The sequence below is a fragment of the Triticum urartu genome, chromosome 2A, assembly GCF_056163025.1.
Source record: "Triticum urartu cultivar PI428250 chromosome 2A, HENAU_Tu73, whole genome shotgun sequence".
Lineage (NCBI taxonomy): Eukaryota > Viridiplantae > Streptophyta > Magnoliopsida > Poales > Poaceae > Triticum > Triticum urartu.
In genome coordinates, this window is record NC_141874.1 from 737,494,072 (window position 1) to 737,517,655 (window position 23,584).

The window sequence follows — 23,584 nt, forward strand, 5'->3', positions numbered from 1 at the left end:
ATGCCCATGGTAAACATGGGGAGCATGGAGAGACTAGTATTCGTTAGGATGAGCCTAGCAACCGAGGACATGAACCGCCCGCGCCAAGGGCTGACCCGGTTCGCCACCTTACCATACAGTGGTTCCCACTCTAGTATAGAGCGACATGTACTATGATTAAGTCAGGGAATGTGCGTTTTGGTTGATTAGTAATACCAGTAATCGTGTACCTGCACGTCTAGTTTGATAGTAATATAATTTCCTTGATTAATGTTGATATTAAGATTACGAGAAAACTAATTTCCTACTGGTCGGCCGTTTGCTTCAGATCCGAACAACTTGACAGCCCTTCAATCCTCACGTAGGACGCGCGCAGCCACTCGATAATTTCTTTGACTATCACGAAGGTGTACATCAAGGTGTACCCCAACGGGCACTGTGATGACAGCAAGTACCACATGACCATCTGCCTCTGCCACGGGAGGTCCGACGAGCTGACGACTACCGTCAAATTCAGTTTCGAGGTCGACCAGCACATTATCTTGGAGTATTTTGCCAAGGCGGAGCACAAGTTCCACCATGACCAGCCCGAGCACGAGGTCCCCTACTTCACGTACTCTCCGGAGGATGCAATAATCGACGGCGACCGCCTCATCATACGATGCCACCTCCGCGTGATCAAGGCTCCGAAGGCTAACTTGGTCAATACCGAGGATCCACCGACCGTCACCATCCCACCTTCTGATGGGACGGATCAAGATGCGTACTCCCTCCATTCTTAAAAAAGTATACTTTCAACTTAGTTGGAAAGTCAAATTTTTTATGTTTGACCGTATTTATACAATAATAGACCAACATTTATGCCATCAAATTAGTAGCATTAGATTCATGATAAACTATATTTTCGTCATATACCTTTTTGATTTCACAAGTATTGATATATTTTTGCACAAACTCGGTCAAACTTTGATATAGTTTGACCCTCCAACAAAGTTGGAAGTACACTCTTTTAAGAACGGAGGGAGTAGTTTTGATCGATGAATAAACTAAAACTCAGTTGCAAATTAGTACTCCTACGTTCTTTTTCGTGAACGTGAAGACTCTTATTTTGGCTGTGCTTAATCTCACATGCAGCTGCCCGGTAACAACCAATATGTATAGGAGTTTCCTCTATTTCTTGGAGAAAATCAAAATGTCACAATATATATGTCGGGGTATTCCTAGCAATTCTGTAATAACATACTACTCCCTCTGTTCACTTTTAAAGATCTTGAAGGCATTTCAAACAATGTGCAAAACAGCCTATTTTGAATTGTCTGAAACGACTTACAAAAATGAACGGAAGAAGTATTACAAATCCAAATGAAAATAATAACGATATGATAGTGTGCTAGGATGCTAGCATGATTTTTGTCATCAGATGTGCCAAATTCATAACTGCAATTTGACCAGTGCTTTATAGAAGTCGATCAAGGATTCTTAACCATTTAACGGGCACCTTGAGATGGTGTTTCACCCCGCCGGAAGATGGGACGGCGATGGCGGTCGGCGGCCCCATGGTAGGGTGCAACCTTGCGGTAGTAGTCTCGATCACTCGGATGTGGCCGCGGATGACCAGGCAGTCATCATCGTTGTCCATCTGTTCGACCAGCGGGTTGCTCGTGTGCACCAGGCAGCGCGACCCGTGTGTGGGTTTGTCATAATTGAACGTGTGCCTCAAGCGCTCCGCTTTGCCGGGCCCCGTGAGGCCGATGACCTCGAAGCGGAATTCAGCCGTCGTCTTTGTCTCGTCTTGCTCCCTACCGCCTACCGAGGAGCCGCCAAGTGCCACTACCCCACCTTCTTAATGGACGGATCAAGATTAATTCTGAGTAATGTACAAACCAAAAGTCATGTGCAAATTAGGAAAAGTTGACACCATGTATCGCCTTTACGTTCCTTTTTGTTTCTACGTATACTGTATTAGTCTTGCAACGAAGAACCTATATAGCTGTGTAATCTAGATTGTTCGTCGATTTAACAACAACCAATGAGGATTAGAGCTCATGTGTACAAGAGAAAATCATAAGGTCACAATATGTATGCACATATTTCTAGCAATTACACAAACATATGAGAAATGTAGATGATAACAGTAATACTACGATGATAGTGTGCTAGCATGATGTTGTCATGAGATCTGCCAAGTTCGTGGTCAAGTAAAATGAATGAAGAATTCGAGCAGGCGGGCTGTCCGGCTGTGGAGTAATCTTTTTTTGTGGCAATGGCATGTGAAATACGAAATACAACAAGAGATCTGATTCTTCACAACGTCTTATGCTGCCGAAATTTTTAGTGAAAATTTTCCCGACTTGTCAAAATTTGTAAGAAAACGAAAACTTTAGGGTGCCAGCTTCAAAATGTTAAGGTCTTGGATATTCCCGAAGGCCGCGCAAGAGCGCGATCGATGGATTTGTTGGATCACAATCGATTTGTCAAGGAAAGAAGGACTTGACGATGACCCACTTGTCGTCCGCTGCCACGTCCGCATGATCAAGGCCGAGACGCCGACCGTGCTCCCTATCCAGTAGACGTCAGATCATGCGACGGAACATGAGTTTTGATTGTTGAATAAACCTAATGTCAGGGGCAAATTACCAATGTGTATTGCCCTTACGTTCCTTTTCGTTTCACGTATACTCTTGCAATGAAGAATATATACTTGTGTTTCATAATCTATGTCTGTCTGTCGATTCACAAGCAAGCCAATATCGATACAAGCAAAACATTGGAAACACGTATACTATTGCAATGAAGAACCAATGATGATTAGAACTCACAAGCAAATTACCAACTTGTATCACCCTTATATTCCTTGGACGCGGCATGTCCGTCTTCCTTGGACATGGGAGGTCCGACGAACCGGTGACCACGCCAAGTTGCCCTTCGAGATCGGGAACCAAAAGGAGGTGAGATCCACAAAGCGCACGCTCGACCATCACAACCACGAGCACGAGTTCCTGTACTTCTAGTACTTTGCCGGAAAGACGATTGACAACGACCGCCTTGTCGTTCGCTGCCACGTCCGGTGATCAAGGCCGAGACGCTGACCATGCTCCCTATATAGTAGACGTCGGATGATGCGACGAACATGAGTTCTGATTGTTTACGCCAACATTTTAAAGATCCAACGACCGATCTTCTTTCTTCTACCTCCACCTTTCTTCCTCCTCCAACCGTTCTTCCTTCTACAAAATTGAGTTACACAGATTGTAAATTGAGTCAACTTACGTATAGCTATTGTGCGGTGTGCTTCTATGGCGGCCTGTCCGGGCTAGGACACCGGAGAAGACTGCGCCGACACAAAGCCCTGGATGGTGGCGAGTTTGATCTCAGGTCCGTACTTGGCTTACACCAGTGTGAAAATAATTGTCTTAGGTTTTTGTTAGGGGTCTTCGTGTTTGGTTTGGGATGAAACCGTGGCGACGTTTTCCTAGTTTATGACTAATGCCCGTGGCACAGAACGCACCACGACTGGCCTTATCGTTACCATCTCAATAGGCATGCACATCCTGGCCACAAGCATCACGATCAACCAAATTTCAACCAAGAACGTAACAACTCGTATTCACCAGTACCATCGATCAGCCGATACACCCAGGCTAGCTAGCTAGCTTTTTGCCCGTGGCACCCAACGCGCCACTACTGGCCTTATCTTTACCATCTCAATAGGCATGCACATCCTGGCCACAATCATCGCAATCCAACCAAAATTTCAACCAAGAAGTACCGACGATCACGATGGATAACCAGCCAAAATACAATGATCTCGACTTGTAGTAGGCACATCAGGATCGAAGTACCTAACACATTCTGTTTTGTCTATTCATGAAAGCAAACTGATCTCGACTTGTAGTACGCACATCAAGATCGAAGTACCTAACACATTCTGTTTTGTCTGTTCATGAAGAGTTAATTGCATAAAACCAGCACATTTCGGGCTTCATCTGCAGAAAACCACCTGGTCCTTAATCATTTGCAAAACTCACCGCGCATTTAGTAATTTTTTTGCAAAAAAACACTAATCAGGTGATTTAGCCCGTTTAACCACTTTCTAACAAGTGGGGCCGGAATGTAAGGAGCTGATTTGGCAACCAATTGACGTATACCTCACTGGATCTTAAAAGAGAAAGCAATCAAGCCCCTCCCCCTCCCCCACGGAGGGCATCTCCTTCCTCGCGTGCAGCAACAGGGGGGACACACCGGCCGGCGAGACGCGTGACAGCGCAGGAGATGTCCCCGCAAGCGCCGACCGTCTTTGCGAGCGTGAGGGCCAGCAGCACACTGTCGCCGTGAGCCTTCGCACGCTCTCGAGCCGCGCCACCTGGTCATCTAGCGCACGCCACATCGTCGATCCAGGGTGTGGCGGCCATCGGAGCTCGGTCTGGGCGGTGGTGAGCTCCTGGATCCACGAAGAGGAGGCGACAGGGTTGTGGCGCACCTCTTTGCTCCCCTGGAGCCGGCAGCACGCTCCTGGGCGTCGAACGGCCTAGGCGTCCTCGAGAGATGGCCGAGGCGCGGCCACGGCAGGGCCTGGGCGCGCCGCCGGCTTTCAAGGCCCCGAGCAGAAGCCGCACTTGCGCTGCTTCCGGCAAATGGCATGGCTGGTGGAGCGAGCGCGCGGCGGAGAACGGCCCCGCGGCCGCGAGTATGGAGGCGCTCCTCCCGCCACTTCTTTGTCGCCGCGAGTAAGAAGACGGGCGCGGCGGCGCTGACAATGGTCTCCGACGATAGGAGGGGTGTGTCTGACAGTGGAGGAGCGGCGCCGACCGGACAGCAGCGCGCCGGCGGTCAAGGGCTTTGGGGTATTTGGACTGCTCAAGGTTATCCACAAGGGGAGGGCCTTATTGCGTTTTTCTTTTAGATGTAGGTGTGTGTGTTTTAATATGTTGCCAAATCAGCTTCTTACATTCCGGTCTCACTTGCCAAAAAGTGATTAAACGGGGTAAATCATTTGATCAGTGCTTTTTACAAAAAGTTTAGTGAATATGCGGTGATTTTTGCAAATGATTAGAGACCAGATGGTTTTCTGCAGAAGAAGCCCAAAATATGATGGTTTTATGTAATTAACTCATTCATGAAAGCAAACTGATCTCGACTTGTAGTAGACACATCAAGATCGTACTGTTAATTCGTCTGATACCTCTCGCACATGCATGCAGCTCTGCTAGATCACTTGCGTCGTCGTCGTCTCCATCAGCGGCGGGATGCTCTGCTGGTTTCTGAAGTAGTTCGTCGGATCTACGGCGGCCTTCACCGCCGCTAGCCTTCGGTAGTTGCCCACGAAGTACCGCTCGCCCCAGACCTTTCCGCTCTCGAAGGTGCCGTCGTCGTCGTTCTGGCCGATGTCCAGGTCGCGGAAGTTCACGTACGCCCGCCTCGGATTCTTGCACACGTGCTGCCCCATGAAGTCGTATAAGCCGTCGATCCAGCTCTTGGCCGCAGCGCCGCCGTCACCCTGCTGCTGCCAGGATGCGATGTACTGGATGACGTACAGCACGCCGTTCCGGTGCGGGTATGGCGTGGCGGCGGCAGGGACGCTATCCATGAACCCGCCGTGGGGCTCCAGGATGATGTCCCCCGCGCCGTCCATGGCGAACCAGCGGGAGAAGATGTCCTTCCACACGTCCTTTGGGATGGCGCGCAGGACGTAGTCGGACTTGGCCTTGGTGAAGGCGCTCGTCCAGACGGTCCTGTCCAGGAGCACTTCCTCCAGCGTGCCATTGCTGGCGAAGCTGAGGAAGGGCGTGGCCGCGGACTGCAGCCAGGTCATCTGCTGGCAGTCGGCGCTCGTCATGCCCAGCTTCGGGAACTGCTTGTCCATCGTCGCCACCAGCGCGCCGCACGCGCCGAGGTAAACGGCCTGGAACAGAGCCTGCTGCCCTTGCTTTACGATCACCCTTATGGTGAGGTCGCTGGGGAGCGACGGCGCGACGTGCTGCCATCTGGTGAGGATTTCCAGGGCGCCCTGGTCGACCGTCCTTCCGATGTTAAACACCGTCACCGTCGGCGGGACCTGCACGAGCTGGACTTTCCACGAGAGCACGATGCCGAAGCTCCCGCCGCCGCCGCCGCGGATGGCCCAGAAAAGGTCCTCCCCCATGCCGGCCCTGTCTAGGAGGTCCCCGTCGGCGTTGACCAGCCTGGCGTCGACGATCTTGTCGACGGCGAGGCCATGCTTGCGTGTCATCATTCCGATGCCCCCGCCGCTGAAGTGGCCGCCCACGCCGACCGTCGGGCACTCGCCGGCCGGGAACGCGACCCGGGAGTTGTTCCTCGCGATGGCGTAGTACAGCTCCCCGATGGTGGCGCCGGAGTCGACCCAGGCCGTGGACTCGAGCCGGTCGACGCGCACGGCCCGGAGGCTGGCGCCGAGGTCGACCACCGCGAACACCTCGGACGGCCGCGTCGAGCGGTACGACAGGCCCTCGTAGTCGTGCCCGCCGCTGCGCACACGGAGGCGCACGCCCTGCCTGCGGCCGCACACCACGGCGGCCTGGACGTGGGAGGCGTCGCCGGGCGTCACGATGCAGAGCGGCGGCCTCGCCGTGGCGGTGGTGAAGAACTTGGGGTTCTTGATGGAGGAGAACAGCACGTCGGTGAAGTTGCTGGAGCTCTGCGTGTACACCAGCTCGCTAGGTATCTTGCCGGCTAGGCATTGGAGGAAGCCATGGCCATCAGGGGAAGCTAGGGAAGCAACAGACGTCAGGTGGCAAGAGAAGAAGCTCACGGAAAACACGAGTGCTAAGCCTCTCAGCATTGTAAAGTTGAATGATCTGGAGCTCCTCGATCAATCCTCTGAGCGAGAGTGTTGTACTACCTCAATTATTACTGCTCCCTCTGTTCCACGTGAAACACGAGATCGTGCACGTATTGCATCAAGGGACATCGTTGATGCGTTTATGTACGAGTAAGTCATGAGTGGGAACTATCTTTTTTTTTAACGCGCAAGCGCTCATATAAACGCGCATATACTCATCCTTAGAGCATCTCCAACGGACGCGCGAAACGGGGCGCGTGCGCGGTAAACAGACCCTTTAGCGCGCGCCGAGCGTTTTGCCGCGCTCCAGCGGCGGCAGGAAAACCACGCGCGCGGGAAACGCTTGCGCGCGCGCGAAAAGGCGCCAGCTCGCGCGCCATATTTTGCGCGCCGCTTCCGGCGCGCCTATAAAGTCCAGCGCGCGCCACGCGCCTCTTCACGCCTCCTCTTCTCCTCTTCTCTCACTCTCTCTGTGCCACGCGCCGCTCCAGCGCCCCGCCACCGACGTGCCTCCGCCGCCCCAGCGCCACGCCATGCCGCCGCGCCGCCGAGGAGAGTCCGGCTACCGCGGCGTCCGCCTGCGCCCCAACGGCGGCTACTACGCGGAGATACGCTCCGGCGATCTCCGGCTCGGCCTCGGCACGTAAGGGACGGCGCGCGAGGCCGGCCGCGCGTACGACGCGGCGGCGTGGCGCCTAGGCCGGCCGCGCGGCCAGATGAACTTTCAGAATGTCTACACGCTCCAGCAAGCGCTCGACCGTGCCCCGCCGCCGCGTCTGAACACAGTACAAGACCGTGCGGAGCACGCCGAGCGGCAGCGCCGCCTCCTCGTCGCCCAGGAGGACGAGCGGGTCATGGCGGAGTGGCGCGCCCGCCACCCGGAGGACGTCGCCTACGAGCAGGCCTACTGGGCAAGGCGTCGCGAGGAGGACACGCTAAGGCGCCGCGAGGCGCGGTTGGACAGGCGTCGGCGCAAGGCGTTGGCGAACGCGCAGTCCGATCTCATTGCAGCAAGTGGCCAGTCGTTCTTCACGGCGAACGATGATCGGTGGTTGGACATCTGGCTGGATACCTCAGACGACACCGCCGAGGAGAATAATGGTGATGATAGTGATGATAGCGACTTGGAGTAGTTTTCTATCTATGTATGCCGTAGTAGTTTCTATCTATCTATCTATGCCGTAGTAGTATCTATCTATCTATCTATGTCAAACTATCTATCTATCTATGCCGTTGCACCGATGTAAAATATCTTTATATCTTTTTTTTATCTATGTAATTTTAATTTAAAAAATATGTCGTTGCACCGATGTAGAATGAGCGCGCGCTGCATTTTACGGCGCCTGCTGGAGCTGCGCGCGCGCGCGGCTTTTCAACGCGGTTGTTGGAGCAAACGCTGCGCGCCGCGCCAAACCAGGCGATGGACGCGCGCCAAATCCGTTTTTACCGCGCGGCGCGTTGGGCGCCTGTTGGAGATGCTCTTATGAACGCACACACGCACACCCTACCCCTATGAACACTTTCGAGAGACTGAGCCGGCATATCATTTTGAGATTTTACGAAGTTACCGTAGGCGACTCGTAGTCGACGGGAACATCTCCTCCCACTGAAAGTGTATCGCCGAATTCTTGAAATAAATCCAGGATAAATGCGAGCACCAGGATTTGAACCCTGGTGGGTTGAGATACCACTGTCCATCTAACCATCTCAAGCAAAGATTGGTTCGCATGAGTGAGAACTATCTAGATAGTGATTTTTCTGCACTGAGATGTGTTCCGTCGCTATTGTGAGATCCGTGCCACCCATGTTTTCTAGAAGAATATTGATAAATTCTGTGGTGTTTCAAATTATTGTAAGATATTTTGTTACCTTTTCCCGTTATTTCAAAGAGTATCATGATGTTTCATTGTGTACCAGCGAATTCATTTTGCAACAAGTGCACTTTTTTGCTGGTAGACAACAAAACATTAAACTTTTAAATGAGAAAAAAAAGACCCAATAAAACATTATGTAATATATCGTGACCACATATATTTTGTCTCAGACTAGAAATGTGGCATGAATGCCAAACCGGTGAAACAATGTGGATGCATGCATGGAATATTTTGTGCATGGTAGAACGTCATTTCTAGAACTATCTATCATATGCACAAGAATATGAGGACTAGAAGATATTGAACCCGATCTTTCTTCCATGTAACAACTTTATAAACTAGATGATACCCCGCACGTTGTTGTGAGAATATTTTATAACATATTTCAATGTAATTCGTTGTATGAAACATGAATATGAGAAGTAATAATATAAAAAGCTAAAACTAAAACTACATATAATTTATTATGTTTGATTTCTATATAGTTGTAAAATGTTTATTAAATATATATAGCATAATAAATTGAAAAACCTCATGTATGTTTGCATGTTAAGATGGGTCTTTTTCCATGCATGCCATGATGAAGTGGCATGCTTGCATCTTGAGAGAGATATGATAGTGGGTGTGAGCCTTTTTCTCATGCATATTATGCGATGATGTGGCATCTTTGCACGTTGAGAGAAATAGTTAGTGGGAGCTAGCTATTTAGATACAGAAGATTTACTAGAAGGCACCATAGAGATAAAAAATCTCATGGAATTTTTATCTTTTTTCAGGCAAATGGAGTTTTTATCCTGTTTGTCTATTAGATCGATTTTGAGGATCTAATAGATGGGCTTGATGTTAAATTTGTTCTTTGTAGTGCCTAGGTTTGTTAATTATGAGCCTACACTTTTAGGGCTATTATTGGGTTCAAAATTTGAAAATCTTGGTCAAAACGTCACAAGGCCTTCTCGATCTCTAGCCACTCTCGTTGGAACCACAAAAGCATGACACCAGCGATGAATGCAAACTTGATGGCCCCTTTTACGTCCGAGGAGGTTTAAAAAGCTCTCTTTCAAATGTACCCAACGAAGGCTCCTAGCCCGGACGGGCTGCTCACTTCTTCCAACAGCACTGGGAGCTATGTGGTGCTGAGTCACTGATGTGGTTTTTCGCATTATTCAAGGCGAGGAGAGCCCTGAGGTAATTAATGAGAAAATCTTAGTATTGATTCCAAAGGTAAAAGACTCGACATAGTTATCTCAATTCCGGCCCATAAGTCTGTGCAACGTCTTATATAAGATTGCTTCCAAGGTTTTATCTAACAGACTAAAGCAGATCTTACCTAACATTATTTCTGAGGAACAGTTAGTGTTTGTCCCAGGTAGACTGATTACAGACAACAACATCACTGCATATGAATGTCTGCATTTCATGAAGAGGAACAAGGCCCAAAAATAATTTTTGTGCAGTGAAACTAGACATGATGAAAGCATATGACCATGTTGAATGGGAATATCTGGAGGCTATAATGGTCAAACTGGGATATGCACCATCATGGGTGGCATTAATCATGAGGATGGTTAGTTCTATCAATTTTTTTGTCCTTTTCAAATGTGGTAAACTAGAAGAGTTCAGATCATCCAGAGGAATCAGTCATGGAGACCCAATTTCTCCATACATGTTTCTGCTTGAAGCCCAGGTCATTACGTGCCTCTTAATAACTAAATATGAATCATCGCACCTCAATGGAATACGAGTGGCTCCATCGGCTTCGCCCGTAAGCCATTTCTCTTCGCGGATGATAGCCTGTTGTTTGTCAAAGCCAGTTCTTTTGGAGCAAATGAGGTGTCTTCTTTAATGGATAGTTACTGCAATGCTTTTAGTCAGAGAATAAACTTGTCCAAGTCTTCTGTTTTCTTCAGTAAGGGGTGCCCAAACACACTAAGTGATGAGGTGAAGAATGCTTTAAACATCATAGATGAGTCCCTCTCTGAAATGTATTTGGGTATGCCCTCTGATGTTGGTGGTAGAAAAAACAGTGCTTTCAAGTTTCTGAAAGACAGGGTATGGAGCAAGATCAAAGGATGGATGGAAAAACTCCTTTCTACAGGAGGAAAGCAGGTCTTAATTAAATTGGTTGCACAAGTTGTTTGGGTTTACTCGATGTCGTGTTTTAAACTCCCTCGTGGTCTATGTGAACACATCAATTCTTTGATTCGCAAATTTTGGGGGGCCAGCAAGGAAGGACAGAGAAAGCCTAGCTGGGTATCTTGGAGCACATTGACGATGCCCAAATTCTGTGGAGGGTTGGGTTTTCAAGACATTAAACTGTTTAATATGGCTATCCTAGCTAGGCAAGCCTCGAGGGTCTTAATGAAACCCGAATCACTTACTGCAAGAGTTCTTAGAGCAAAATACTATAGTTTTGGTGATTTTTTGAATGCTGGGGAGGAGGACAAAGTACAAGCATCTATGGGTTTCAGTTAAAAGATCCTGGGTACGGAGCCGGCAGGATAAGTGTGCAGAATTTCTTTTCAGTTCCGTGGCAGCGGGATTTGGTGGGCACACATGGTTGGTGCTAAACATAGGGGGGTTGTGGATCGTTGGATTACTTTACTGGACGGTGCAGATACTTTGGATCTCCGCCCTTCGTGCTTTTACAGGAGTAGTAGATGTCAATCTATCGCTGCAATTGGCCGACCTAAATAAAAACAATGACAACAACATGATCAAAGACAGGGGAAGAGAAGCACCACGCAGGAGAACCCGCAGGACACCATAACCTAGTCACTGTTGAAGTATTGCATTCCATCGTTGATTCAGTTGTGCACAAGTATCTCATGAGTGGGGACTATCTCGAGAGTGATTTTTCTACATTGAGATGTGCTTTGTCGTTATTTGAGATTCATGCACATTTTCAGTTTTTTTATAGATTTTGTATTGATTCAAACTTATTATATAATGTTTGTTAAAAAATACTATTTCAAAGTGTATCATATATTTCATTTTGTACCAACAAATTTACTTTGAAACATGCTTATTTTATTTTTTAGTACTACACATCAAAGGTGTCTCTTATTCCGCACATGACGCGGTGCCATTCCACTAGCGCTTTCTGTCGCCAGTTTGGAGACGTAATACATCGACTCAATACAGTAGGTGCATGCGACCTTTTTTATGATTTTTATCTGTTTTTTCATTATTCCACGTCCGTTTTCTTCGGGGTTTTAGGTTTTTCTACGGTTTCCTTCACATTTTCCTTTTTCCTTTTTCCTTTTTTTTCTTACAACGATTTTCTTTTGTTTCTTTCATTGGTTTTCTTCTCCATTTTTTTCTTTTCTTTTTTCTTTTTTAACACATCTCTAATTTTTCACACATTATAAATATTTTGTATACATCAAGCAATTAATTTACAAGTTTAATATTTTTTAAATACACCATTAGTCTTTTTTTAAATTTATTTTTTGATTCCTATTTCTTTTCATATACGTTGTATATTTTTGGTATACATATGAAAATATTATTTTATGCAAGTTCAACATTCTTTTCAAGTATATCTTTGATGCCTATTTTTTCATAAATATTGTTGATTTTTGTTATAAATATAAAAAGTTTTTAGATATGTTTAGCATATTTCAAATACATCATTCAGCCAAATATGTGTTTTGATGTATATTATTTTCATTCACATTGTACATTATTGGTATAGTATAAAAAAGAATTCATGCGCATTAAATAGGTCAGAAATACATGATTAAAAATAATCAAATAAATGGTTTGTGGATTGTTTCAAATACGTGTTAAAATGTTTTCAAATACGCATTAAATCCTTTTGAATGATACATTGTATAATAATATTTTTTAAATATTAAAAACACATTTCGAAATGTCAAATAATTAAAAATGTAACGTACATTTTTCGAATGATCCGATACATTTTCTCTGAATTACACGAACCTTATTTTATATTGTATAATCTTCTCTATAATGTAAAGAACATCTTTAATGTCATACACATGTTTTAGTGCTATAAATATTCATTTGTAGTTACTCTCATAAAAGAAATACACCGTGTTAATATTTTTCAAATTGGTGTTTTTTTACCACTTTTATGTGAATATAAGTTTTGGTTTATATGTGTTTAGATTCTTTTTCAAAATATGTGCAAAAAAAGAAAACTAACCTACAGAATCCTACTTGGGCCAGCCAAGCAAGACACTCGATGTAGGCGAGTGCCTGCTTGTTCTTGTGAAAGGCGATCATAGCCACGCCAGCGTCATGCCACCAAAAGCTTGCACGCTACAAAGGTAATATGTCTGTCACATGTAATAGAGGACTTTCTGGTTAGGCAACTTTCGAAAAGATTTTGATTTTTCTCTTTTTTTGTGTTTCTTTAAGGTTTTTATGGGTTTTTTACTTTGTATGTTTTTTACATGTTTTAATTCGCAACCATTATTCAAATTTAAAATATTATATTACTTTGCAAAAATTATTTTGAAATTTGGGGAAATTTATAATCCTTGAACTTTTTAAATTCATGATTTTTCTAGAACATTCTTGAGTAATTCTTAAAACTCAAGAATTTTTTAAAAATTGATACTAATATTTATAAGTTTTAACATATTTTAAATTTTAATTAAATTTTTATTCCATGAATATTCTTTAAAAATAGCATAATACATAAAATTTGTGAACTTTTTATGAATTTACTAATGTTCATTAAGTTTCATTAATAATTATATAGAATTTTTAAGAAAATTCAAATATTTGATCATTTTCTGATATTTACAAAGACCCAAAAATAGGACATGGTCCTGGTAGCAAGCTTGGTGGTGAATTACTACAGCACTTGACCTAGAGAAAAAAATAGTTTGGACTGGGAGTAATTGGGATGGGCTGGCGAACCCGGACAACATGGTACACGCGTCCTTTCTTTTCCGCGCATGTATCAGGGACCAACTAATTAAAGGGCACTACCTCCGTTTTGATTTATTAGTCCCCCTTGTATTTTGGTTTATATTTTGACCATGATTTTAACGAATAAAATATAAGTTATATGTAGCAAAAATAATATCACTGGGAACTATATTCAAATAAGAATCCAATAATATAATTTTTTGTAACATGCATTGTCATTTTGCTAGTAAAATATATGGTCAAATTTTAACTCAAACTACAATGAAGATTAATAAAACAGGACAGAGGTAGTACCCTCTAGGGGCAAGCAAGAGATCACTTTTGGTACGCTGGAAGCACGCCAATTGATGTAGGCAGCTGCCGTCATGTGTCGTACGCTAGACTGTCCCTTGGGATTTTGGTTTTTTTTACATATAATTTTTTGGATCTGCCGTCATGTGCCAACACCCCCTGGATAGCCTCCTACAACCACGACAGTCCCGATGTTGTAGCATGACGTCTGTAGGAAGCTGTTTGTTGACTGTAGCAGATGTATTAGTGCGATGCTTAATTGCTTTGCTTATAGCCTGTAGCCTGTAGAGATGTAGGCATGCCGAAGATGTACTAGTGCAGTGCTTGTATCCTATAGCATGTCAGTTTGCTTATATCCTGAAGCTGTAGGCAGTAACAGATTGTACTAGTGCAATTCTTGCCCACATAGTCATGTTAGTGAAATTCCTGTCAGTTTGCTTGGCATTTGGCAAAAAATAAGCCTTCTCTGCTACTGTGAAAAATTTCTGTGACTAGTTCAGTTATGCATTGTTAAAACTAGGTCAAAACATGTATTGATCAGTAACCTTTTGACTTAAAGGAAGTGGTCTGCAACAACATTGTCCGGTTTTGAGATCAATGCCATAAGCAAAAGGTCAGTATGAAAGGTTCCCCTGAACATCTACAAAATGAAGTGACTAGATCCGTTATGTGTTGAAACTTTCTGAGTTACGTGGTCGAAGCAAATACTGTTCAGTAAAGCTTCTGAACTACGAGAAGTGGCTTGCGATGTCTTTGTTCAGTTTTGAAATCAGACATACTTGCTATTTGTCCATCTCTAGTCGCCGCTGCAGCCTGCAGCAGAATATTTCAGTTATACATGAGATAGATCAGATTGGGGAAGTACAAGCATGGGGCACTTGTTGGTGCTTGTCTGGTTCGTGTTAACATGGGAGTAGAGGAGCACGTAAAGGATTGGGATGCTACCTGCATGGGGGCGGCCGGGTGGGTGCCGGTGCACGTTAGGATCAAATCGATCGAAATTAGAGGTACCTGCAGTTCGGCGGTGGCGGCGGCGCACGACGCATACAGAAGTTGGGGTATTGTTGCAAAATTAAGTTGTTGGTTTTAGTCGGAGGGTGGGCGTGTTAGTGTAAAATTACCACAAACTCTGATAATTCATACGATTAAGATCGTGGGGATGAAAAGAAAGGGGATACATGGACACACAAATAGTTGGGATTCACGAGATATGTTGCCCACTTTCTCGTTCCGTTGTCACGCAAAGTAGCAGTGCGGTAGTTTCCTTGTGGTAGGCTGCCGTTCGGGTGTTCCTTTTTCTCTTTGTTTTTTCTTGTTGTTTTTCTCTTTTTCGTTTTTTGTTTTTGAATTACGGAACCGTTTGTGTAGGTCATGGATACTTTTGAAATGTGGAAACGTTCCTCAAAACTTTAAACTTTTTTTAATTTGGCACATTGTTCCAATTCATGAACATCTTTTTAAAGATCATGAACATTTTTTGAAATATGGGAACAAGGTTTGAAATTTGAAACATTTTTAGAATTTTGCGATTTTAATATAATCAAGGAATAAGTTTTAAAATCTGAGAAAAAAATCATATATAATATTTTATCAAATTCATAAAGTTTTTTAATCTGTGAACAGTTTTAGAACTCATGAAAACTTTCTTGAAATACGAGAACATTTTGAAATATGTGACCATTTTTTTATATTTTGAATATTTTTTCACATTCACGAATTTTTTAAAAATCTGGAAAGAATTAAATCTGAGAACATTTTTTAGTCATCATGAGTAAATTTTGAAATTTGCAAACATTTTTTTGGAGTATTTAACTTTTTTCCAGACTTATGCTCACTTTTCTAGGATTTGAAATGTTTTTTCAAAATCATAAATATTTTTTAATCCAAAAACATATTTTCCTTAGGTAGCTTGCATTCAGATTATTTGGTTTGAATATAGAGAACTCGGATATGTTTGGAAGGTTGCATAAGCAATCTAGTTATTTCGGTACTACAAGTAAATCAGAGGGAGTAATACCGGTATGTTTTTTAAAAGACTAATATCGGTACTGCTACTACTAAATCAGCGATAAGTAATGTGGTTTGTAGGGAGCAATATTTATTTCAAACGGCGTTCAAATTGGTGGGCCAATAGGCAGTTTAGTAGTGTTTTTTTTATGATGATACATGTCTTTTTATATCGTGAAGAATATAATACAATTCAAGTAAATATTGACCTGACAAAACTGTAAAAATAGTAGAACGCTTGACTTTATAAAAGGAAACACTAGTCAAGAAAGAAAATTAGAATGAAGAATCTTTTGAGCTTGTCACCAACATTCGTCTTCTAACTCCGGCATAACCAGAGCAGCATCAACGAATAAAGAAGACAAATCATCTTTTCACCTGAGCTCGACGCGGCTACATCGCTGATATGTCATCCACATGTTAGAACACGCCATGAAACTCCTCAAAATCCATGAACCACAAACCCAGAACATGATCCACCATCTTCTTCAAATTGGTGGGCCCATAAGTATTAATCTCGTTACTGGCCGTAGCAGTGCAGTGTTGGCAAAAAAGAGGAACCATCAGTCCAGTCTGAATACAGAAGAAAACCCTGCAAAAAAATATAACACAGAAGAAATACCAGGGAGGGAGGGAGGGAGCAAAGGAAAGGTGAATGAACCACTCGGGCGAAGGCTAGAACATCTCAAAACCCCACCACTAATAAACAATTCAGCGGTCGTATTCGAAGCATTTCTTGCTCGCAATTCGCAAAGTTGCTGCGAATGCTCTCCGGTTACACTCGCACGCAAGATGTCCATAAAGTTGCATCCAAGTGGGCAAGCAAAAATCAACTCTTAATCAGATCGCAAAATTTGGGCATCAATCAATCAACCGCAATTCTTATCGCGTAAAGAATAGTAGTAGTGCTGGTGGTACAATCGGTCTTCTCTTGCACACATCATCTGTCTAATCTAATCAGGAGGAAAAAGAATAGAAGAAAAAAATTAAAATCGCTAGCTTTGGCGCACAGCTCGTCCCGCGATCCGGCTCCGGTGGATCCGTCCTAGAAGAGCCGCAGCTCCGTGCACAGCTCGTCCGACGGCGGAGGAAGGTTGAGGTCGAACACGAAGGGCGCGCGCGGCCGGACGGCGGCCGAGGCAGCCTCGTCGCCGCCGTCGTCCACGACGGAGGCCGACGACGCGCAGTCGCTCTGGCATCCGGCGTCGCCGCCTGGGAGCTTCGCCGGCAAAGGTGCCGGCGCTGGCACGCGCGGCACGACCCGAGGCGCGTTCGCGGCCCTGGGCCCGCTGTAGGACTCGACGGTGGAGCTGGCGCTGCAGGCGGGGCCGGGGGAAGCCGGTCGAGACGGAGGCGGGAGCGCGGGGAGCGTGGGGAAGGAGACGAGGTCGTGGGGGAAGTTGGTGGTGGCGAGCGGGCCGCGGAGGGTGCGCGCGGCGACGTCGTAGGCGCGGGCGGCGGCCTCGGCGGAGTCGTAGGTGCCGAGCCAGACCCGCGCCCGCTTGCCCGGGTCCCGGATCTCCGCCGCGAACCGGCCCCACGGCCGCTTCCGCACCCCCCTGTACCGCGGCGCCACGCCCAGTCCCACAGCCGCCGCCGCGTCGCACACGGTGCTGCCGTTCCTCATAGTAGTAGAACGCCGGCCGGCAATCGCTTGAGCCAGCTCCCGCTGTTTCCTCGCCGAGACGCGGCTGGCTAGTGGCTATCACCGGAGGCCGAGGGTGCTGCCCCGAGCTGGTCAGGCCGGGCGTCTACCCTGCTCTGGGCTTGAGAAAGGCTTGACTTGTTGACTCTGCGCAGAGGGGGCTGCCGCTGTGTCGGAGCTAGGAGAAGGCGGCGCGGTGGGGTGGGCTGTGATGGTGTGAAGGGGCGGGGGAGGGGGGTAGAAGAAGGGGGAGGAGGCGCGTGCGGGTGCGTGGTGGGGTGGGAGGCGCCGCGCGGGAGGGATAGCTCAGCCAGCGTTGGTGGGCGGCCGCTTCTTCCCACCTTCCGCACCCTTCGTCCTCACTCTCCCTCCCTCCCACACGAGACCGGTCTTCGCCGAGTTTACTTTGTTCTCCCGCGTCGGCAGCAGGGATAACACGTTTCCTTTGGCTTGTGCCGCCGCTACTACGCGTAGCTCGCTCGCCGGCTGTGGGTGCGCTGTCCGCGACGTGGAGCGCGCTCCGGCCGCACTAGATCGGATCGGATCGGCTCCACAGGGGCGGCAGACTGCGCGCCGAGATTCGGTGGCGTTCAAATCGAACCGCCCCGCCCCGCCCAGCGGTGCAGCGTGGGGAGTACGTGACGCTGGGTAGGGGGTAGGGTTGGGTTGGGTTGGATCGGATCGTATCCTCCGTGCGCCGTGCTGCGGCTGGCACGCAGACGCGGCCTCACTGTCACGGGCGACGCCTGACGGAATTGAAGTGTATTCGGCGGTGGAAATTACGGGCGTCTGGCGGAATTCATTATTGCCACAGTAGTAGTAAATTACTGTAATCCCAGCCGTCTGCGTTTTGTTCGGGGTGGTGTCGGTTCTATTAGAGTATATATTCGTTACACAAATATACCTTTCCCTACGCTGCCACACAAACATCATCCACAACCCAACCTTCCTCTGTTCGTTCTTCATCTTCTCTCCTCCCTCGTCTAGCTCCTACCTCTATTGTCCCGGAGCAACAACCACCACCGCATCAGTCTTCCATGCCTCCACAGCAGCCTTCTGCACCGCCCACTTCTCCTTCACCACAGCCTTCCGCGCGCCCCCACTCCTCCCTTGACAGCAGCTTCCTCTCCTCCCACGCCCATCTCCCCTATTGTTGCTTCTCCTTCTTCCTCTTCTTCCTCCACACCGCCTCTTCCATCTAATGCCGTTCCTATAATACCTTCGGCCAATGATCATGTCATGTGCACTCGTGGTAAGCGTGGCTTTCACCTCCCTACACGACGTCTTAACCTCACGGCCGTTCCCACTATCTCCCCTATTCCTACATCTTATAAACGTGATCTTCTCGATCCTCTTTGGCACTCTGCTATGCGTGATGAGTTTCATGCTCTTCAGCAAAATAACGCCTGGACTCTCGTTCCCAAACCACCCGGTGTCAATGTTGTTTCCGGCAAATGGGTTTTCCGTCACAAATTTCATGCTGATGGTACTCTTGCTCGTTATAAAGCTCGTTGGGTTTGTCGTGGGTTTTCTCAGCAACACGATGTTGATTTTGATGAGACTTTTTCTCCAGTTGTAAAACCTAGTACCATTCGTATTGTTCTCAGTCTCGCTGTCTCCTCCTCTTGGCCGATCCATCAGTTAGATGTTAAAAATGCCTTCCTCCATGGCACTCTCAATGAAACTGTCTATTGTCAACAACCTTCGGGTTTTGAGAATTCCTCTTCTCCTGATTTTGTTTGTCTTCTTCACAAATCTCTGTACGGTCTTAAACAAGCTCCTCGTGCTTGGTTTCATCGCTTCACCACCTTTATTCACACAATAGGTTTTACCGCGTCTAAATCTGATTCATCTCTCTTCATTTTTCGTTTCTCCTCCCATACTGCCTATCTTCTCTTATATGTTGATGACATAATTCTCACTACCTCTTCTGATTCCTTTTTACAACACATTATATCTTCTCTTAATCGTGAATTTTCCATGACCGATCTCGGTCCTCTTCATCACTTTCTTGGGATCACTGTCTCCCGCTCTTCATCTACACTCTTTCTCTCTCAACGCCAGTACATTCTTGACCTGCTCTCTCGTGCAGGGATGACTGACTGTCAACCATGTCATACGCCGGTCGACGTTGGTACCAAGTTGTCGGCCGACGGTGAACCTTTTTCTGATCCTACTCTATATCGCAGTATCACTGGTGCTCTCCAATATGCCACACTCACTCGTCCTGATATATCTTATTCTGTTCAACAAGCATGCTTATATATGCATGATCCTCGTGTTCCTCATTATTCTCATGTCAAGAGAATACTTCGGTATCTCAAAGGCACTATTGATCATGGTCTTCTCCTTAATTCTTCCTCTCCAACAAGCTTGACAGTTTATTCTGATGCAGACTGGGCGGGTTGTCCAGATACTCGACGATCTACATCCGGCTTTTGTGTTTATTTGGGTGACAATCTTGTTTCTTGGTCTTCTAAAAGGCAGGTTACAGTTTCCAGATCGTCTGCAGAAGCTGAATACAGGTCTGTTGCTCATTCTGTGGCCGAGGCGGTGTGGCTCCGTCAGCTTTTGGTTGAGCTCCATCGACCAATCGAGCGTGCAACTATTGTTTATTGCGACAATATTTCTGCAGTCTACATGGCGTCCAATCCTGTTCAGCATCGACGCACCAAGCACATCGAGATTGATATTCATTTTGTTCGTGAAAAAGTGGCTCTTGGCGAGGTCCGTGTGCTTCATGTTCCTACCACTGTGCAATTTGCTGATATTTTCACCAAGGGGCTCCACACTACAGCATTCACTGACATTCGCTCCAGTCTCAACATTGTTACACCTGATGTTGACACTGCGGGGGGGGGGGGGGGGGGGGGGGTATTAGAGTATATATTCGGTTTGTATATTTGGTAGTTCAAATTGTAATCTATCTCTACTATCCTTGGCCCCCAAGTTTTGTATCTTATATAAACAGCCCTTTGAGGCCCTAATACATTATTCAGAATTTAATAATCTTCAGGTTCATCATTTACTATCGTGAATGAATTATGCGGGTGGGGTTGTGGCCTAGAGGCTCTGTTCCTTGTTCCACTGTGGCGGGCACGGAAGATTCAAATCAAATGGTACTCCCGCTGGGATATGAACGTACCGCTTTGCATGATTCCGGGCAAAGAGAGGGCTTCGCTTTACATGATGAATTAGCCGTATGGGTACATGTTTCGAGTTCCAAGACCCAGGATGTGTACAATTCAGCCAGAGCAAATAATTTGGGATTTGTCGATCAAACTTGGGAAGGCCTTGGGTCATGTTTGGTTGTAGGCTGAAATCGCCATAAACAAAGTTTAAATATTTCTCTAACAAAAAACTAAGTTTAGATGTATTAAACTGATAAATGTCTTACATTTAGGAACAAAATGTGACTACAATACATACTGCTGTAGACACGGGCGGAGCCAGGATTTAGGTATGTGGGGGGGGGGGGGGGGGGGGGGGAGGGGCAAGCCAAACTAGGTAAACAAATATCCAATGAAAAAAAAACATATGAAACTTGTATTAGTTTAAATTGGCCTCTATGATTGGCAGTTTTCTCTTCATAGCTGCTGAATTGCAATCTGAAATTAGGTAAATTTGACATAGAAAAAATTTGCATCGCAAATAGGAACTTGTACTAGATAATTTGCTTCATAATCACCATAATTTCTAGGGAGACGTACAAGATAGAATTATATTGCCACAAATCACACGACCGAAGCAACCAAAAACTGATGTATAAGTTCGACAATGAAACAAGATGTAAGATGCGAATTGAGAGAGTCAGGGAGATTAGATAGTCTGATGTGTTTAACCTTTGGCTAGTTTGTTGATCGGAGCCGTAAGAATTGATCAAGCTGCATTGTGTCGTCGCTGTATCAACCAGATCGTGAACAGGGCAGGGGGAGCGGAGGCAGTGGGGCGGCAAGGCTCGGAGCGGCGGCCACAAAACTTTGTGCGCAGTTATCCCACGCGGCCACGCACACGCTAATTACGGGAGAACCCCAGGCCAGTAGATTAGAGCCAATTGCCTAACGTGGCCGCTAGTGGGCTCCACATGGGCCTTTTTCCCTTTTTCCCAAAATTCGCGTTGAGATAGGGGGGGGGGGAGTACGTGAGTTCATGAGATCAGATCGCTGATTACACGGTACCTACTGCATGATCGCTCGATCGTTGGGGGCTGGCCCCCGCTCGTCCCCCCTGGCTCCGCCACTGGCTGTAGACATGTTCGGTGTTTCTAGTTTGTTGGTTCCATGCTTACAAGCTCTCGGATATATCATTTGCAACGTTATAAAAAAAATCAACCGCGAGGGAGGGGGTGGGGGTGGGGGGATTCTGATTTTTGATATAAAGCGGTAAAGCGTTACATAATTTTACAGTATACAGTGGTAAGACAGGTCAACATAACCAACAAGACAGCCTGGCGAGGGAGGGGACATAACACACAAGAGGGTATTAGCCAACATCACGAGGCGCGCTCGAGGCTAGGCATCGGCATGGTTATGGTCATTCATGCATAGTTTTTCCCACCACAGCATCGTGTCATCCCTACAACATTGGAGGGCGCACGCGAGGGAGGGGGGAGGAGTACCCCTTCGAAGACCACGCGTCCCGATGTTCCAAAAGATTCCAGCAATAGAGGATCACGAAAGTCCCCAAGAAGGGGGCGCCAACCTTCGCATGGGCTTCGAGGAGGTGAAGGGCGCACGCCAACGCACCGGTGGTGTCCACCCTCACCCTATAACAGAAGACAGACACGAAAGGGCATTGGAAAAGCAAGTGGTCTGCAGTTTCCATGTCGGTAGAGCAGAGAGGGCACCCTGCTTCCCACAATTCAATGATGACCTTCCGCAGTAGGAGGTCGCGTGTCTAGATGCGTCGTTGGACAAGCAGCCATGGAAAGAACCTGACCCTGAATGGCGCACACACTCCCGAGATATCATCGTCCACTGCGCACAGAGCGCACACCCCGCTGAAGAGGGAAATCTTGTATAGGCGGGCGAACGAGAGATCATCGTCCACTGCGCACAGAGCGCAGCTCCAAATGGCCACGCCGCCCCTACAGGAATGGTGGCCGGTATGTCCCAGAGGGCGATGCGCTATAGCTACCCCTCTAGGTGAGACGTGGGACCAACCAGTGCTCGTTTCCTTGCCTGCCAAACCGGCACATCGCGGTTCGTGGCCGGGAGATCAAGACAGGGAAGGCGGCTGAAACGACAACACACGAGAGCCAATTGTCAAGCCAGAAGGATGTCCAATGCATGCCCCCCACGGCCACCTTGGAGAGCGCCCTGTAGAGGGGCAACATGGCTCGCAGAGCACGCCCATGGTCGCTAGCGTGCTTGACAACAACCGGAGCGATGAGCGACCACCGGCTAGCTCAGATCACACAACCGCCTAGCTCAGACCGCCGCGTTTGGACGCCCCCATACCCGCCCCAGATATGAACTGGATATAAAGAGTGTCGGTCAATCCGGGTGTTTGGGCCGATTATGGGGCGCTCGATTGGGTGGAGTTTTTCCTTCCACACACTAACTGGCCGGGCAGCCCGACCATGCATTTGAGCCGTGTAAGGGGTCCGGTAGTATAACTAACTATTGTATAGGTGGCCTATATCATTGGCTAAAAGTAACATGACAGCTCTATATAACCGGCTCTTGATAGAATTATTAATCATGCTCTTACAAAATGACCCCAACATTTTTTTGAGTTTTTTAAAGACATTTTTTCGATGTTAAAATGATCTCGGCGTTGCACGCTGGATCCCTAACAGAATCTACAGCCGAACCCACTATTTCCTCCCTAAACGACCGCAACGTCCGCCCAGTAAAAGAAATTGACCCAACCGAACCCCTTATCTAGTCCCTATATGCCCGGACTGACCGGCACCCCACAAATCGGTACCAAATGTAAAGACGATCTGAGGGCGTCTAGACACGACCGGGCTCGACCGAGAACCCCGCTCCAGATCATAGTGGTCCCACCTGCAGCCACCCGAAGCTCCTTCCTCTCTCATCTCTGCACTCAAACTTTAAGTCCCACCTCGCCGCGTGAGGCAGA

At 47.0% G+C, this 23,584-nt stretch overlaps 2 protein-coding genes and 1 pseudogene across 2 annotated transcripts; 1 reads left to right on the forward strand and 2 right to left on the reverse strand.

Annotated features, from left to right (window-relative positions):
• Positions 1-3,762: 3,762 nt before the first annotated feature.
• On the reverse strand, positions 3,763-6,878 carry LOC147987464 (berberine bridge enzyme-like Cyn d 4 pseudogene; annotated as a pseudogene).
• A 616-nt stretch (positions 6,879-7,494) lies between these two features.
• Positions 7,495-7,911, forward strand: LOC147987465 (uncharacterized). Its single transcript, XM_087542383.1, has one exon. It carries the CDS (start codon positions 7,495-7,497, stop codon positions 7,909-7,911), a length of 417 nt encoding a protein of 138 aa, XP_087398509.1.
• Positions 7,912-16,713: 8,802 nt separating this feature from the next.
• LOC125531972 (ethylene-responsive transcription factor 7) lies at positions 16,714-17,832 on the reverse strand. Its single transcript, XM_048696162.2, has one exon. The coding sequence runs from the start codon at positions 17,477-17,479 to the stop codon at positions 16,898-16,900; it is 582 nt and encodes a 193-aa protein (XP_048552119.2). The 5' UTR covers positions 17,480-17,832; the 3' UTR covers positions 16,714-16,897.
• Positions 17,833-23,584: the final 5,752 nt, after the last annotated feature.